This window comes from Cydia strobilella, chromosome 27, assembly GCF_947568885.1.
Source record: "Cydia strobilella chromosome 27, ilCydStro3.1, whole genome shotgun sequence".
Taxonomy (NCBI): Eukaryota; Metazoa; Arthropoda; class Insecta; order Lepidoptera; family Tortricidae; genus Cydia; species Cydia strobilella.
In genome coordinates, this window is record NC_086067.1 from 307428 (window position 1) to 326802 (window position 19375).

The following is a 19375-nucleotide window of genomic DNA, read 5'->3' on the forward strand; positions in this document are numbered from 1 at the left end:
AAGCCGAGCCCGAACCTGCGCAAGAAGTATCACCCATATAAAATGCAATTAATTTCTTTCTTATTACAGATATGCTATCATTGAATATATCGAAGTCTAAATTAAGCAAAACTTTATTTAAAGTCTTGCCTGCCCTGCACAAAAAACTGTTTTTTCTATATTTAGTGGAAGCCTCGTTAGTACTAATGGGACGTAAGTGCCTTAACCTTCTCGATGGAACAGTGAAAGAGATTTTACTAAGTAAACTAGGACAATCAACATGGCTTTTAATAATGTTTATTAAATACAAAATATCCGCAATTTCCCGGCGTTTAACAAGTGGGATTAAGTGATGTTTTTTACACAGCCTAAAATAATTAGCAGAATTATAATTTACATGCATTTTAAAGCAGAGGAATTTTATGAATTTAGTTTGTAATCGCTCAATCCTATCAACATAAATTTGATATTGAGGATTCCAAATCTGAGATGCATATTCCAGCTTGCTCCTTACATAAGCACAATACAGGATTTTAAGGGTCTTAGGACGAGTTATGTCATAAATAAAAAAGATAATAAGGTCGAAGAAGGTTTCATACTATTTATTACCTCAGGAGCTATTAACACATACAGACTGCTCCAAAGTAAAAAATCGTAATTTGTTAATTTCTTCGTAACCGCTACACCGGTTGTTATTATGATACTTTGTATACTAGTTCTAAATACCCTAATGCATATGTACATTTCGGATTTGTCCAATGGCTAAGGACACCCTGTATATACATTCCCAAAGTTTAAAAAATATGTGTACGCTCATACACCTTAGACAATAAGGTCGTGTTCACATATTTTTGAGCCATTTGCATGGATCGATATTTTTGCCTTCGATTGTACACCATGTATAAAATCCAAACACTATATAATATATTTATAACATGTGGCCTTACGAAGATACTTATAAAACATTCATAACACAGGAAACAGAAACAGGCAATGAAATGCCGGTAAATTCAATCTCAGGACAACAGAGTTCATAGATTAGATAGCACAGAAATAGGGTCTCTAAGCCAAAACTGTAATCTGGTTTCGAGCCGTTCACCGCTTAACCTTCGAGTTGTGAATGTGTGCGTGTCGCGCGTATACACGAGGAAATCGGCATGTTATTAAATCACAGTTTTGTCATAGCGAACTTACCTCTGTCCATCTATAAGCTTTTTGAACTTGAGTTCTGAATTTCGGATATTTTTTTGGAGTTCAGTTTGTAGGACCTCTAGCTTCGCAACCACGTACTAACTAAGCTAGACTAAGAAGCTGTTACATTTAGCACACTTACACTGCACATCAAGCCGCCTAGCCTCCAGAGGACTATGATGTCCAAAGTGAGACAATCGGCACCCCCGGGTCATTAGAGTTCCGGATAGTGACCAGATTTGCATTTCTAATTTTTAAGTTACATTAAGCACACTTACACTGCACATCAAGCTGTCTGCGGGCCTCGAGAGGCCTATTGAGTCCGAGATGCGACACGCGGCAAGCCAGCTGTTTCTTGTCATCATCAGCCGTCAGCACCTTATTGAGCTCCTGGGTCACATCTTCCAGTCCTGGCTCCGAGGAGTTGGAGACGACGGGGGGCTTGAGGCCGTTCAGGATTTCTTCGTCACCTGGAACAAATAATAATGCCGGTATTTATAAATGTTTGTCAAATGTAACAACCCGTTGATAAAGAAAGCAGGGATTGTTACCGGTATAACTTAAAATCAAAATATTAAGTAGCATTTGAAATATTTCTTTGATATTGTATAAGTATTTAGGTAAGGACAATGAGTTATTAGATTACCTAAATGAAATGGAAAAATATACATAAGCAACCGAGATGCCGAAATTGAATACCGGTTAATTTGTATGAAAAATATACCGGTATTCGATCCTTGAAAGGACGCTTACGACGAGGAATATCGTACATTGACCCGCCTGTTCCTGTCTATATCGCACGCGCGTAATAATATTGTTGTCCCGGCCATGGTGTTCATTCGAAATGCATGTTTAGTGTATAAGTTAGTTTTAATACAACCTTAATACGTACAATTCATTCTGTTTGTTCTAGTAGTAGTAGTAGTAAAACTCTTTTCATTTCTCATGCTCTGAAAGAGGGTCATTGTTGTTCTAAAAGGTGTGCAGAAAGTGATACGTGTCTGCACTAGAGCATTTTACGTTCGAAGTGCGATTTTTTCTAATTTTTTTACAATAAGTAATTGAAATTTGAGTTAAAATGGATTTGTTATACAATTTCCATTCTGATATTTGACTCTCCATTCCATAAATAACAATACTTTTGCCTAAATTGTTAACTGAAAGTACCCTGAAGAAATACTATAATTTATACTTGGTCATGTTTAAAAAAACACATGCATTTTACTTTCCTCGTATTCGAAATGAAAAGTAGAGTGTTTAACTCGGGTGAAAGGCATCATTTCAGCCTCGGACTATTGGGGCTCTCACTGCGTTCGAGCGCCAAACTACCTCGGCAGGAATGAGTGCCTTTCATCCCTTGGTTAACAATCTACTATTATTACACAAAAATAAACATAAAACAAGAGAAAACGGCCCTTACTGTCGATGTGTGCGTGTAATGAATAAAGTGCTTGGTTTTCTGAATCTAGAAGTTAGCGATAAATTATTTAAGAAACAGTTAAAGGAAATGTTATTAGAAAAATGTTACTATTCAATGGATGAATTTTTTAATGATGAAAGTCTGGATAATGCGAAATGATTAAATTGTTTATGAATTTTATGATAAATTTCATTCGAGTATGAGTATGACTATAATTTATGATTATTAATGATTAACGCATGAATTAGTTTTATCTTATTATTATCGTTATTATTTTTTTGACACAATTTTATTTAAAAGTTTATATAAGAAATTAAAACTAGGTATAAGTTCAAAATAAGTAGTTTAAGATCCAATATTGTACACCCTAGCAGGGTATCGTGTACCTACTTGACCAATATGTAAGACCAGTATGTACAAATGAACATGATTACAATGGAATAAATGATATGATATGATATGAAAAACGCATCATTTGTACAAAGGCGAACTTATCCCTTTCAGGGATCTCTTCCAGTTAACCTTGTTGTTTGAACTTGTGTTCTAATAAATAAAATAAAATGATGTCAGCGGGCAAAGCCACTACTGGTCGAGCGGGTTCTTCGTGCTTAGCGTCCTTACTTTAATCGTTTGTCCATATCTGTCATTTTGAAATTTCTGTTTGTTAGAAAGCAAAATTTAGCATACGTTTGGTTGCTAAGTTTTATGAATAAGGTAAGTTGTTATACATTGTGTTTGGACGGCCATGGTGGAGCCATTAACTACATATAGTACTATGAATTTTAACGACCCTCACCCCTCCCCCCTACCTATATTTTTTTGTTCAACCATTTTATTGCAGTTTCAAAGTTTTATCAAAGAGGATATAATAATATAGAGCGCTACTGTCATAGTAAATGTTGTAACCCCTGTAAATTCACTGCCATCTATCGGCATACTTTAAAACTAAAAATGAAGATTTATAAAAATACGTTAAAATGTATTTAAATATGGATAAATGATTTTTTTATTTGCATTATTTATTTTTATATGATTTTGACCCATGTTCTTTCACTGATATACGTTAAAATTATAAATAACAAACGAAACCGTCAACGCCCTCTATACGAGAGTAGGCTAAAACTAGTGGCGCCATCTGATCGAGAATCAAATTTTCGTGATTTTCGAGGCACGTTTTTTCCTTAGACTGTATCCATATATTATGGAGTTATATCTATCTTTGGTTTTATGATGCCAAACACGGACGCACTTAGTAAATTAGCCATTGTCAGTCCAAATATTAATCAGCATTTGATTCAGATGACATTTGAGCTATGCAAAAAGCTGGTCTTGACATTAGATTCGGAATATCGCTATATCGCTACATGCAGCGTGCATAAACGCATAAGTGTGATAACATAACCGTGTAAAGAGATATTGTAACATTGTATTATATAATGAGAAAGGAGAGCGTTGGCGGTTCGTGGGAACATGCTTGCACGCAGGTTCGCTCGCTGTACAGACAAGGTTAAAATAACGCTTTTTAAAGCCTATAGTCAGACTTTTTACACGAGCAGCCTGTGGGTTAGGTACACCCAGCGATCCGCAAACGCTCTCCGAGTTCAGTATAATAATGCTTTCAGAATGCTGATGGGGCTGTCAAGGTTCTGCAGCGCCTCGACGATGTTTGCAGAGGCGCGCACAGACGGTTTCCATGCTATCTTGCGTAAGCGCTCAGCCTCCTTAATGCAAAGAGCAAGAAGCAGTCCCAACAGCTTTCTGAAAGTATTATCCGACAGGTACGACTGTCGAATATGGAGGCACCTGGTGGTCTTAACTGGGCGACCTGTATGTTGACCTGTATGGTGTTTAGTTCTTTTAGTTGTAGAATAACTTATTTAATTACTAACACTAGTATTAGGTACTTAGCTTAAGACAAACTAACAAAATCTATGGATTGTTATGATCTGCAATAAATGATTATTTAATTTAATTTAATTTTTAATAATACCTACCTAAATGCCAAGTGATGTTGGCAGCAGGGCACAATCTACATATCGCCGGAATGGTCTCTCCCTCTTTCAACCCGTTCATATTGTAACATACCTAAATGCCAGGTGATGTTGGCAGCAGGGCGCCCGCGCGGCACTCTGCATACCGCCCGAATCGTCTCTCCCTCTTTCAACTCGTTCAGTTGCGGCGACACCATCAACTCAGGATTGCCAGGAGGTCCTGAAATAAAAGAAAAAAACATTTTGATTATCAAAGAAGAATCAAACACAACAATATTAAAAAAAAGCAATGAAATAGTATCTCCCAAAAAGGATCGTCTTTATGACAAAAAAATAATTGAATCGAAATGTCATTTCCATGAACACATTTACTGAGTGAGGTAGAAACGGGAGTTGGAAGGGGCAGACTTCGGCGGACTTTCTCTGATCAGATCGGGGAAATCCTGAAAAAAGGCCAGGTCAAGAGCACCCTAAACCGGCGAGCGTGTATGAGGAATGTTATGAAAAAATAGGAAGCGAAAGAGGTATGTCAGGATCGTAGCAAGTGGAAATCCGTGGTCTCTGCCTACCCCTCCGGGAAATAGGCGTGATTATATGTATATGTATGTATGCATTTACTGAGTACAGAGGGTTTTCCATCAAAATGTTTCTCAATTTACGCCTAAATATTTCGTCGCATTGCTCGTTCCTTATCTCGGCAGCTAGGTGCTCTAAATATGTAGGTCCGGTGATTCGATACTTTTTAGTAACTATTTGCATAGAGTAACTTATAGGTATATAGAGCGGTACTGTCATAGTAAATTTTGTAACCCTAGTAAATTCACTGCCATCTGTCGACACACTTTAAAACTAAAAATGAAGATTTATAAAAATACGATAGAATGTATTTAAATATAGATAAATGATTTGTTTTATTTGCATTAATTATTTTTATGATTTTGACCCATGTTCTTTCACTGATATGCGTTAAAATTGTTAAATAACAAACGAAACCGTCAACGCCATCTATACGACTGTAGGCCAAAACTAGTAGCGCCCTCTGGACGAGAATCAAATTTTCTTGATTTTCGAGGCACGTTTTTTCCTTAGACTGTATCCATCTATTACGGAGTTATATCTATCTTTGCTATTTGTAACTTACGTGCAACTATGAGCTTCATTGACTGCTTGATCTCCCGACTCCCGATCTGTTGTGGCACTGAGCAGTACACGTCTCCGTTCCATGCCTCTTTTATATTCGTGATGTGGGCACCGCATTCACCCTCCTGAAAAATAAATAAAATAAGAAATGAATATATTTTTTAGGCAAATCCTGTCCTGCAGATCGTGAAACGGATGGCAGGAATTAGCAGATTCGACTGACTGTAACCTGTTCGACGATAGGAATACTTGTATGCCGGAGAATTTTCAAAAATTGCTAATTTCCCATGAAATGTTGTCGCTTCTCTATTTTTATTCACCTTTTAAAACAACAATAACCTTCTTTCAGAGCATGAGAAATGAAAAAAAAAAAAAAATAGCGGGTCAATAAATAAAATTTCAAAAATACTCTTAAACCAACAAAAAAAAAGGTAAAGATAAAGTAATAAAAATGTCATCATTAAAAGTTTAAAGTTACATGTGATAATTTTGTAAAAATCAGTTTAATTTGCAAAGATCTCGTCAATACTGTAAAAGCACCCCCTCAATAAAAATATCTGCAAGTGCTTACTAAATATTTTCTAATCTATAAGTGGAACCTTGCATGTGAATTTTCTCATGAAAGTTTCCAGAAATTTCGGAAATTTTGAGAATGTTCTGCAATTTGCATTTTGTGTGCGAAACATCGAAATCCGTTCAACATTAGTATAAACGGATAGGTGTGAAGCTAAGTGGAAATGATGATGGTGTCTCACCCGTAGACCTCGGCCGTAGTAGGTTGGGTCTCCTGGGGCGGGGGAGTTGCTGGGGATTGTGTAGGACTCTCTTCCGATCTCCACTCTGAAAAACATACAATCACGATTAAGAGCCCATCATCGTGCTCACTAGCGCCACTGGTAAATAATTGTGATTATTAAATTTAATAGACATTCAAAAGTTCTTTTTTTGAAAAAAAAAAATTCTGTTACTTCGTTATAAATAAATTAAAAAAAGGCGGTAGTTAATATTTTGTTTGTCTTAATTTTCTGTTTGATAATGTTTGTATTTTTATGTCAATGTGTGTGTGTGTGTGTGTCGTTGGCGTACGTGTCGCCATTAATTTTTAGATTAAGCCAGGTCCCCACAGAAAACCAGCGCCACGGTTTGCCGCGGCACTATGCTGAGTCCTTTTTGGCGTCGAAATGTTTTTTTGTCTGCATGCTTTTCTTTTTTATGTACTATGTTGTGGCGTCAAATAAATGTATTTTCTTTCTTCTTCTTTCAAAAAAGGGGGCCGCTACGTATACGGTATTGTGTATTTAGGTACCTTTTGAATACATTATAATAGTTTTTACGTTGCTGGATTCGTCAATCTATGAGTCCAAAGTTAAAACGGCCGTTTTTGTTTTGAATTCATAGATCGACGAATCCAGCAACAATAAAACATAAAACTAAGTAGTTTGATTGAAGCATTTTGAATGCTTGCCTTGCTAGCTGGGACTGAAAGTGGCTACTTACCGACAGAACGAGATGGGGTAGTTGACTTTGCACAACACGTCGAGGCTCTCCCCGACTTGCCGGACTGCTTCGCGAGGCGTTATTTGGATTTGGCCTGGAACAAACAGACAGACATATTAGCTTCATTCTACATATATATATAATCATAAATTATAATTGAGGACAAAATGTAAAGAAAGAAATCTACATTCAAAGATAAAAAATGTTAAGACCTATCTTAACAAGTAGCAGATAAGTAGGTATTAGCATACCTAAGTACCTACTTACCTAATCTAGACAGATTAAGTCTCTCAATCGTCCTATGATATGTAAAGGTGACATCTACCGAAACTATTGTGTACTAGTTTAAGTGCTCAATAAGCTGTTAGCTATGTCAATGTATGTAATAGTTCCTAACCAATCCGTAGTGTCATAGTGTGGCGCTGTACTTTACTATATAAGCTTCTACATGTATGTAGATAAGCCCACTTTTTCTAACCAGCCTTCTGTAAAACATTAAATTAAGATATCAGATTCTCTGCTTTCATTTGGTCGCCATTACCTCCAACGCTGAACATAATGGTGACCCCTAGTTTAAATCGCGGTTAATCTCAGTACTTTAAAGCGAATCGCTAGTAAATTTAGTAAAATTTGCGAGCCGGTACGTCGAGGAATCGCCGCGTATCCTGATTTAGGCCGGGAGAGCAACGTTACCACGTAGGCAGCAACCGCGTGGGGCTCCGCCGACCTGAAGAAGCTGAAGAGGTGACTAGGAGGCGACCACACCACTCGATCGAGCGGCCTGAGCCAACGCGACAGGCGCCGACCGAGCCACCAAAGCGGGACCACGTGCGTGGCACCGCAGCCGCAGCAGGGAACGGCTACCGCAAGTACCAAAGGGACCACGTGGGTGGTACCACACCAGAGGCAGAAGGAGCGCCCAAGCGAGGGCAATCACCAAGCTACGCCACGCGCACGAGCATCAATCGAGAAGGCAAGTGAGCTGGCATTCCCTAACCTATCTACCAAATCTCCCTACCAAATTTAATTGTAATCGATTTATTTCCTACAAATTGTAAATTGTAATCGTTCTTAATCATGTTAGAAACTTCCAAAAGCACTCTAGAAGAGTTAGAAATTAGGCAGTTAAAAAATAGACGAGGTGTCTGTAAGCGAAAATTAACTGTATTTAATAAATTTATAGAAAGAATCGACTCAAGTGCATTGACGGCCGAAATAATTGTAGACATAAGCTTAAGACTAGAACAATTACCAAAGTTATACAATGATTTCTCTGAGATACAGGACCGGATCGAGACACTGTGCAGCGACGAAGGGGACATCGAAGCCCACGAGGCCGAGCGTATGTCATTTGAGGACACATTTTACCGACTTAGCGCTAAGGGCAAGCTGCTGGCGAAGGTAGATACCGATTCAACACCAAATGACCATAGTCCGCAAGCCCCGCCGCAGCAACCCCTCGGTGAGTCGATAAAATATCCCGAAATTAGCCTCCCTAGCTTCGACGGAGACCTAACACAGTGGCTGCAATTTCGAGACACATTTGATGCCCTAGTCAACCAAGCTAGCTTAGCACCGATCGTAAAATATAAGTACCTACGCAGTTGTTTACAAGACGGCGCACTTGAGGTAATTAGTTCGCTCGATTTCTCCGAGGACGCGTACATGCTCGCGTGGCAGATGCTTTGTGAACGTTATAATAATCCTAAACGTTTAGTCACCAACCACATGCGAGCCTTGTTCGACGTGGAACCGGTACCGTCAACTCCTTCGGGTCTAAGAGGTCTGTGCGATAATATTTCCAAACATTTGAGATCTTTGCGCTCATTAAATGTACCTACCGAAAATTGGGATCTCGCAATTATTCACATGTTAGTTAAAAAGTTAGACAGTCGATTGCAATCAAAGTGGGAAAACAGTGTTGATTTGAGAAAATTGCCTTCGTTGCAGGATTTCAAAACCTTCCTAAAGAACCGAGCTGACCGGCTGGAAGCGACCAGCCCAGCAGTACCATCGGACGCACCCAGCACTTCCAAGAAGGCCATGGTAACCACGTCCGAACCTATCAAGGTAACCTCCAAACAGTTTAAATGTAACCAGTGTCCGTATTGTTCGAGTACGCATTATATTAATCAGTGTCCAAAGTTTAGTGCATTAAACGTTATCGCGCGCATCCGAGCCGTGAATAAATTACGATTATGCTTTAATTGTTTGTCCGGAACGCATGTCTTAACAAACTGCAGGGCCAGTACATGTCGAGTATGTAAGGGCAAGCATCATACGTTACTACACAAACCAAATACCAACACTCATGTAGGTAGTAACCCCGTACCAACGCGATTACCAATATCAACGTTAATCGACGAACAACCGAGTTCTAGTCAAATCGAGACTACCTTGTCGAATAACACTTTAATCGAAAAACAAATAAACAATGCGCGAAATAGGTCAGTTTTCCTTACAACAGCCCAAGTGCTCGTTAGGGATAAGCATAACAATGTGCATAAAATGAAGGCATTTTTAGACAATGGCTCGCAAGAAAATTTCATTACCGAAAACGCGGCCAAAAAGTTACAATTAAACAAGGAACAACTTGCCTTAAATGTCATAGGTTTCAATGAAAAAGTGTCTAGCCTTTTAGAATCGTGTGACGTAACATTGCATTCCTTAGACGGAACCTTTACAACGAATTTGTCCTGTTTTATTACGCCTATAATTTGTACTACCAACATTTTAATACCAAACGTGCAACGTTGGCACATTCCGTCGCGTTATAAATTAGCTGATGACGAGTTTAACTTAGCTCAAGATGTAGATTTGCTTATCGGTGGGGAGATATTCTTTGATTTACTTCTTACCGGTAAATACAAGCTCGGGCCCGGATTACCGGTTCTGAGACGCTCGCGATTAGGATGGATAGTCACGGGTTCCGTACAAAAAAAAACCGAGTCTGCCATTCAATGTAAAGTTACAGTAGAAACTCAATTAAAAAAGTTTTGGGAAATAGAGGAGGGTTCCGCACCAAATTTACCCTATGATGAAAAACAATGTGAGGATATATTTCTGAAAACTCACACTCACAACTCTGAGGGTAATTTCGAAATAGAACTTCCATTAAAGCAGCCACCTACCAAGTTAGGTCAATCTAGGCACATAGCATATCGGAGGTTCAAAACATTAGAATCCAAGTTCGAGCGGAACCCCGAATTTAAAGATAAATATGTGAATTTCATGCGCGAGTTCGAACAAGCTGGCCATATGATTCAATTACAAGATAATTATGATGGACCATGTAATTTTCTACCCCACCAAGCTGTTTTTCGCGACTCCCCCTCAACCCCTATTCGAATTGTTTTCGACTGCTCATGCAGAACTGATAACGGCATTTCTTTGAATGATATCCAATACAAAGGCTCAATAATACAGGACGAACTCATAAATATACTTCTACGATTCCGAAAATACCAATATGTTATTAACGCTGACATACAAAAAATGTACAGATGTATTTATGTTAAACCAAATCAACAATACCTACAATGCATATTTTGGCGGGAAAATACTCACCAACGACTCCAAATTTATATGCTGACCACATTAAGTTTCGGCTTAAAGTCAGCACCACATATTGCAACCAGATGTTTGTTACAATTGTCAAACGAAAACCAACACACATTTCCAGCAGCTGCAGAGGCCATAGCGAACCAGTTCTACATGGACGATTTTATCGCCGGCGGCGACGACGAGAATCAGGTAGCTGAAACTGCATCACAGGTGAACGAGATCCTGCGGGGAGCCAACTTCACGCTGCGGAAATGGAAGTCCAATTCCGAAGTCATCATAAAACGGGTGAGCGAAACACACACACACCAAAACACACACACAACCGAATTTGGAGATAAAACACATAAGGTCCTGGGTTTAGCGTGGTCTAGTGACTCAGATGAGCTTATGTATACCATTAAAGAAAACCAAATTTCACTCCCAATCACCAAAAGAAAGGTACTAGGGGTAATTTCGTCCATTTTCGACCCCCTAGGCTTGACGGGACCAGTAATTGTAGTAGCCAAAATATTTATTCAAAAATTATTTAAGGCTCAATTAGATTGGGATACCGAATTAACACAAGACTTGATCCAAGAATGGAACACATTCTATCGAGACTTGTTTTTATTAAACCAATTGAAAATTTCGAGATGTACAGTCATACCCAATTATGTAACGATACAAATTCATGGGTTCTGTGACAGTAGTATTAAAGCCTATGGCGCTGCCATCTATATACGATCAAGCGATAGAGTAGGAAACGTACAAGTTCACCTACTTTACTCAAAATCAAAAATAAGTCCAATACAACCCCAAACTATTCCAAATTTGGAACTTTGTTCCAGTTTACTGCTCGCGACACATGTCGACAAAATAAAACGAGCATTAAAATGTGACGTTTCCGGAATCAACCTGTGGTCAGATTCAAAAATAACATTATGTTGGATAAAAAATAGTAACCCTAAATTAACTTGTTTTGTTAGTAACAGAGTCACAAAAGTATTATCACTTACAAACAAGCACGAGTGGTCATGGGTCCGCTCGGAGGATAACCCCGCCGACCTTTTGTCCCGAGGGGTAGCACCAGGCAAGCTGGAAACCAACCAGTTATGGTGGTCTGGGCCGGCGTGGTTGACCCAAAGTCCGGACACATGGCCGACCCACGATTCTGAGTCACTAAATCATGCACCCGAGGCCGAGAGCGACGTAAACATAACTCTCACCTTGGCTATTAGCACAGAATCTAACGACACAATACAATATCTTTTCCACAGGTGGTCAAGCGATAAAACACTTATTCATGTATTAGCATACATACTTCGATTTATATATAATACAAAAAATAAAACTCGAACAATTAATCCAAATAATAAATTATCAGGACCATTGTCCGTAGAAGAATTAAAAAAATCGGATCACGCATTAATTAGACATGCACAAATGGAATCATTCCCACACGAATATAAATTATTGCAAAACAATAAACCGGTTCTTAACAAATCAAAAATATTATCTTTACACCCATTCATGAAGGACGGACTCGTTCGCGTAGGCGGACGAATCGGTCTTTCGCATTATGCATATGAAAAAAAACATCCTTTAATATTAAGTCACGAGCACGCGCTTACCAAACTACTGATGGCAAACGCACATATACGTACTCTGCACGCTGGCCCTCAGTTATTACTTTCAACTATTCGCGAGCGCATCTGGCCAACAAAAGGTAGGATGTTAGCCTCGAAAATTGTAAATAAATGCGTTCCGTGTTTTAGAGCAAATCCAAAGACTACTAACCCTATAATGGGAAACTTACCCCCCTCAAGGGTAAATCCTTCCCCCCCCTTTGCTATCACGGGTATCGATTATGGAGGACCTTATAACATTAGAGATAGGACAGGGCGTGGTTACAAGGTCTCTAAGTGCTATATAGCAGTGTTTATTTGTTTTGCAACAAAGGCAATTCATCTCGAATTAATTACAGGGCTCGAGTCAGCCAATTTCCTGGCGGCGCTGCGACGATTCATCGCCAGGAGAGGTAAACCGAAGGAGTTGGTGAGTGACAATTCAACAACCTTTCATGGGGCTAGTAACGAGCTAAAAGATTTACAAAAATACCTACAGGACAGCTCGAGCGAGCTAGTATCTCATTGCGCAGACGAGGGCATAAAATGGAGTTTTATTCCTGTCTATACACCTCATATGGGGTCCCTATGGGAATCTAGTATAAAACTTACCAAATATCATTTAAAAAGAGTGTTAGGGTTATCTTTGTTAACTTACGAACAATTTGTATCAATCCTATATCAGGTAGAATCTATGGTAAATTCTAGGCCACTATGTCCCTTACCTAGTTCAAATCCTGACTATCCTGTCCTTACGCCAGCTCACTTTTTAATTGGAAAAGCACCAAATTCACTTCCGGACGAAGATTATAACCATGTACCAAAGAACCGATTAACTCACTATCAACTTTTGCAACAAATCACGCAGGACTTCTGGCGGCGCTGGTCACGTGACTACATCGGAACGCTGCAGGAACGCACGAAGTGGAGGAGCGCGCGCGGCCCAAGCCTCGCAGTCGACACCGTCGTCCTGGTACGAGACGAGCGTCTGCCGCCCTGCCGGTGGAGGCTGGGCAAGATCGTCGCGACGCAGCCGGGCCGGGATGGCGTCACCAGGGTGGCCGTCATCCGAACCGCCAGAGGGGACATCCAACGCGCGTTCAATAACATTTGTCCATTACCTACTTCGGGTGAAGTCATATAAGTAGTAAATACCTACCAACAGTACCAACCTAATGTAAAGTTCAAATAATTATAACTAAGTGTCTAATAAGTATAATTAAGTACCTAAATTACCTTACTTACCTAGTACCTATGTACATAATTAGAATACCTACTCCCTATTTAAAATAAAAATCATTTCCTATTGTTGTTTCATTTATAAGAATGGGCACAGATCTAATTAAAATTTAAGTAATTACCTAACTATAACTCGTAACAAAGAACTCTGCCCATCCTTACTGATAGGTAAAATGTATAAAGCCTATTCTTTGAAATACCTAATGTTACTCATAAAACATTAACTATTTCAAGGGGTGGCAAAATGTTAAGACCTATCTTAACAAGTAGCAGATAAGTAGGTATTAGCATACCTAAGTACCTACTTACCTAATCTAGACAGATTAAGTCTCTCAATCGTCCTATGATATGTAAAGGTGACATCTACCGAAACTATTGTGTACTAGTTTAAGTGCTCAATAAGCTGTTAGCTATGTCAATGTATGTAATAGTTCCTAACCAATCCGTAGTGTCATAGTGTGGCGCTGTACTTTACTATATAAGCTTCTACATGTATGTAGATAAGCCCACTTTTTCTAACCAGCCTTCTGTAAAACATTAAATTAAGATATCAGATTCTCTGCTTTCATTTGGTCGCCATTACCTCCAACGCTGAACAAAAACATATTTATCGGATAATAAATATGTCGATACATTGACCAATAATCTTTATTTATATTGCAGAAGTTGAGTTATTTTGACCGAAAACAATATATAAGACCGTTGCGTTGATTTGTTTCCTAAGTTATGGAAAAGAAACATCGTTTGAGGAGTACGTACAATCTGTTTTAATTATTTGCTCGTGTTACAAGCCCCACCATCCACCACAGTATATGTTTTAATAAACACGCCGAAAACATAAGACGAATAGGATATTCAAATGCAATAGAAGTGTTACAGGTATACAAACAAACAAACAAATTATTTATTCGTCGGTCATAGGTGTACACAACATGATATTGCATATGATGGTAAAAAAGAAAAATTGTTCCACTATGTCGTACCCAAGGGCATACGAAATTCAGTTTGTTTGCTAATAGCAATAGCAATTAGCATGCACCATCAGTGTGTGTCAAACAAGCAATTAACTCAAATGTCCAGTAATATTACTTAGCAATTATATAAAAATCGTAACAAGTTTTTTCATTACATGTAATACATATCACATTTTCCATTCAAGAATAATTGTATATCAGTGATATATCAAGAATACTCCAAATTATCTCTTAAAAGTCTCGTGATTGTTGCCCCATTGGAAGCACTCTATACAGGACCTAAGAGAATAGCAGCTACATACTCCACATTTGTGTACACATGAACTGTGTCGGACGTCAAAGGCGGTATCCGATTGACTGGTATGTCGAATGAGGCCGAATGCCACAAGCTATGCCAATGGAACGAACTTGAGCTATGACATGGCTGAAATTGTTTGTTCAACTTGTAATGTAACCCATTATATTGTCTTCGGTTACCGCAATAGTTAATCATGAAATAAAATTATGGAATCGCTCTCGCAGACTTCCGTTTTTTTTAATACCACAACGGTGGCAAACAAGCATACGGCCCGCCTGATGGTAAGCAGTCACCGTAGCCTATGGACGGCTGCAACACCAGAGATATTACATGCGCGTTGCCGACCCTTTAAAAACGTGTACACTCCTTTTTTGAAGAACCCCATACTGTAGCCCCTCGGGATACAGGCTCAGCCTAGGTTAGAGTTTGATGGATATATGTGTCATTTTCAACCAAAAGGGTACTTATTGTCGCTTGTCAGTAAGGCGCTATTTCCATATAGCTTCAATTAGAAATCAATCTTATCAACAAGCGACAATGTGGTACCTTTTGGTTGAAAACGTCACATATGTTTGCATAGTATATATACGTACATACGTATAAGTCTGTTTCTAATGCTATACTTAACTAATTACTTAATTTGAGTGTACCTATTTAGTTTAAGATTATTTTAGAGCGCACCGCCAACAAATTGTTTCACAATTTGGGGGAACATTAGATTAAGGTACTTATAATGTTGTAATTCTTGTTAAATTTTCAAAATATGTATACAAATTATTTGTATTTGTATTTTTTTTTTTACTAGCCTAATTTAGTGTCCCACTGCTGGGCAAAGGCCTCCCCTCGTTTCCTCCACTCGACCCTGTCGTTTGTAGTGTCCCGCCAATCCGGATAAAATGCGTCTAAGTCGTCCCGCCATCTCCTTTTCGGTATTTGTATTATACAAAAAAAAAAAATTGACCTATAAACAGAATTCATTTTAGTATAAGGTGGCTATATTGAAGGGTGGCCAGTTATTGACACCTTATACTAAAATGAATACTGTTTATAGGTAAATATAATTAATTTTTAGTAAGGTGGCCAGTTATTAACTTGTGACCAGTAGATAATTCACGATTTACTCTATTTTCACTATACGCGATTTAATCCGTTTCAATTATTTTTATTGTAACCCATTTCTAAACAGCGACATAACAATTTTCGCTCAAAATACCTACAACTATATTTAGTTTCACTCTCTTTCACGACGAATAAACGTTTTTCTTTCGTCCTTAAATAATTTTCTTCAAAAACTTTCTACTCTTACTCCGTCCCCGAAACTTGGAATGAACTATTCACGAACCCACAACAGTTTTAAGACGGAACTTCCGAATTCAGCAACGTTCCGAAGACACTCACAAGTTTAGAACTACTCGGTGTGTTTTGGTTCCGATTGCTTTATGAGAAAAGACGAGTCCAATGCTTCAATAAACCAGATGCTGTACTCCCTTTTTGGCGAAAATTGTATTGCCGAATTTCACTTGGCAACCAACTTTTCGCCAAAGTTTCATTTGACAAACCAATCGTTACTAAATAATTATTTCGCAACCATTTTAATTCCCAACCCCATAGTTGCGAAATGAAAATGACGTAGGTACTAGGTTGGGTTAGGTTAGGTTGGATTATGTAAAGTTGGGAAATGAAATTCGCCCATATGAAACTTTGGCGAAAAGTTGGTTGCCAAGTGAAATTCTGCAATACAATTTTCGGCGAAAAGGCAGAGAACCAAACCAGATATATAAACGATTTGGTTTACTCTTAAATCGAATACATATAGGTAATTAGTTTTAGATTAAAATTTATTCAAATAAAATCAAAACAAATTAAAATTTATTAGTAAAAGTAATAGCTAATTAATTAATATTGCAAATATTAAGCTAGTTATATTTTATCCAACTAGGGAACAAATAATATTATTTTATGAAAATATTTTGATTTGACTATACAGGGTGGGTAAAAAATAAGTGCATTCCCGTTGCCAGAGAGGTTTTGGGATTATACTGAGCAACTTTTACTATGGGACCAACCACAAAATCGCGAAAAAAATTTTTACCTTCCCGTAAAAAATGGACCAGCCAAAATGTATAAAACAGCCAAATTTTTTTAACGATTTCGGGGTTGGTCCCATAGATAGTAAAAGTTGCTCAGTATAATCCCAAAACCTCCCTGGCAACGGGAATGCACCAATTTTTTTGCCACCGTGTATAAAACTGAAATAGATATCATCAAAGATAGATATAACTCCGTAATAGATGGATACAGTCTAAGGAAAAAACGTGCCTCGAAAATCACGAAAATTTTATTCTCGATCAGATGGCGCCACTACCTTTGGCCTACTCTCGTATAGAGCGCGTTGACGGTTTCGTTTGTTATTTAACAATTTTAACGCATATCATTGAAAGAACATGGGTCAAAATCATATAAAAATAATTAATGCAAATAAAAAAAATCACATCCATATTTAAATACATTTTATCGTGTTTTTATAAATCTTCATTTTTAGTTTTAATACTGTCGATAGATTTGTCGATGGGTGGCAGTGAATTTACTGAGGTTACAAAATTTACTATGACAGTACCACTCTATCCTTATTACAACAGATAATGTGGCCAATGATGATTCTATTTAGTATTAAACGTTCGACTCATCTACTATAAGCAATGCCAACAAGACAACAGACGGAAGTTTCAACCAGATCACTGTAGAAGCTGACAGTGGACAATATTCAAGCAAGTTTGAGTTTCTTAGTTCCTCAGAGAGATAATCGCACGCCGCGGGCTGTTTGTCACTTATACTTGGACAAGAACCTTACAACTTAACACAGGCACAGAATACACAGGCATGGAATTACTTATAGTATTATAGTATAATAGTAGTAGTAATAACTTTAAACCGTGTCCACCTTTAAAATTCACCTCCGTAAACTCATACTGGCTAAGCAAAAATGCAACACTTAGGCAACCGTGCACACTCAGGCACTCACACACAAATCGCATAGACACTTACATACATACATACGCACGAACATTCATAAGACTTAGGTATAGGCTAATTTTAATTAAGTAATTTGATTGTTATTTGTATTTAAGCTTTCCCTTATTTATTTTTTACATTGTGTTTACTAGTCCATCTACTGGGCCTTACTGAAAATCAGCGTCGCGGAGTGTGCCATGTTGGCTCACACCGTGAGACCAAGCTGAGTAAGGACCATTTAGCGCAACCTCATTCTGTTTAATTATTTCCAGTTTAAGTCTTGTTATGTTGTGCTAATAAATGCTTTTTCTTTCTTTCTTTATTGTACACAACACAGGTTTACAAAAATGAATTACAGTAATGGAAGTACAAAGGCGAACTTATCCCTATAAGGGATCTCTTCCAGCTAACCTTCGAGTAGATGAGTGTATAATAATCATTATCATTTGTGACGTTTTCAACCAAAAGGTTCACACCACACCACACCAGATCACCAACCACATTGTCGGTTGTCGATAAGGTTGATTTGTAATTGAAGCTATATGGAAATCCAAACTGTGAAAAGCCAAACTGGCCTCCAAAAAGCTTGGGGTGCTTAACAGAGCCAAACAGTACTTCACACCGGGTCACCGACTTTTGTTATATAAAGCGCAGGTTCGACCCCATATGGAGTACTGTTCTCATCTCTGGTCTGGCGCTCCACAATACCAGCTCCTTCCCCTTGACTCCATCCAACGTCGGGCAGTTCGTATTGTCGGCAATTCCGAACTTACTGACGGCTTAGAACCTCTTAGTCTTCGGAGAGACGTTGGCTCTCTTTGCATGTTCTACCGTCTGTACAATGGGGAATGTTCCGAAGAACTTTTTGATCTGGTGCCATCGTCTCGTTTCTATCACCGCACCTCCCGCCAAAGGAGCAAAGCTCATCCTCAATTCTAAGACACATGGCACACCATGAATAAGCGTTTCTTCCCAGAACGTGCAGAATGTGGAATGAGTTGCCTCCTGAGGTATTTCCTTTGTGCTACGAGATGGGATTCTTCAAGAAGCGGGTATTTAGGGTTCTCAAGGGTCGGCAATGCTTAAGTGGCTCCTGTGATGTTGCTTACGTCCATGGGCGACGATGACTGCTTCCCATCAGGCGGCTCGTCTGCTCGTTTGCTGAATATCACATAAAAAAAAAAATAGCGCCTACTGACAACCGACAATAAGTACCAATAAAATGGCACATTTACAGATGTAGTGTATAATTATTTTCCATCGTATTTTCACGGAAACCAACGATCTTGCTATTTCAGTCAGTCTCGGTACAAAAGGTACTGAGGTGGACTGGAGTAGCAAGACAAAAACGAACATTTCCGAGAAAATACATGGAAAACAATTATACACTACATCTGTAGCAGACTTACCGTTGCCGTGCCGGGCACATGTGACCGATTTTAGTATGCAAAACAAGAGTAATAAAC

The 19375-nt window shown here is 38.5% G+C and overlaps 2 protein-coding genes and 1 long non-coding RNA gene across 15 annotated transcripts in view; 2 read left to right on the forward strand and 1 right to left on the reverse strand.

The window, feature by feature from the left end:
- The window catches only part of LOC134753672 (uncharacterized), a 166123-nt gene that overhangs the window by 125338 nt on the left and 21410 nt on the right, over positions 1-19375 (forward strand). The gene's annotated exons all lie outside the window — the stretch shown is intronic.
- Positions 1-19375, reverse strand: part of LOC134753666 (fasciclin-3) — a 294636-nt gene that overhangs the window by 25607 nt on the left and 249654 nt on the right. The window contains exons 3-7 of the mRNA XM_063689608.1: positions 7219-7312; positions 6477-6561; positions 5723-5846; positions 4676-4801; positions 1449-1640 (exon numbers count right to left, since the gene is read on the reverse strand). Coding sequence (XP_063545678.1) covers positions 1449-1640; positions 4676-4801; positions 5723-5846; positions 6477-6561; positions 7219-7312 — 621 coding nt within the window. The remainder of the gene's footprint in view (positions 1-1448; positions 1641-4675; positions 4802-5722; positions 5847-6476; positions 6562-7218; positions 7313-19375) is intronic.
- On the forward strand, positions 7449-13689 carry LOC134753572 (uncharacterized). Of its 13 annotated transcripts, XM_063689491.1 has the most exons (4): positions 7449-8680; positions 9169-9288; positions 12746-12816; positions 13255-13689. In XM_063689491.1, exons 1-4 carry the CDS (start codon positions 8642-8644, stop codon positions 13532-13534), a joined length of 510 nt encoding a protein of 169 aa, XP_063545561.1. In that variant the 5' UTR covers positions 7449-8641; the 3' UTR covers positions 13535-13689. The 13 variants fall into 13 exon arrangements, 12 of the variants coding, with proteins under 12 accessions (XP_063545561.1, XP_063545557.1, XP_063545552.1 ...); XM_063689487.1 differs by having other exon boundaries at positions 7683-8680; positions 10901-13689; XR_010128832.1 differs by lacking the exon at positions 7449-8680 and adding an exon at positions 8687-9001 and having other exon boundaries at positions 9169-9264; positions 12746-13689.

What these genes read in the sequence shown, in the direction of transcription:
- LOC134753572 (XM_063689482.1), top strand. Translation starts at nt 8,642, where the DNA reads ATGACCATAGTCCGCAAGCCCCGCCGCAGCAACCCCTCG. An exon ending in CCCGCCGCAGCAACCCCTCG is followed by an intron (nt 8,681 to 9,168) that starts GTGAGTCGATAA and finishes CCTTCGTTGCAG; the next exon opens with GATTTCAAAACCTTCCTAAA.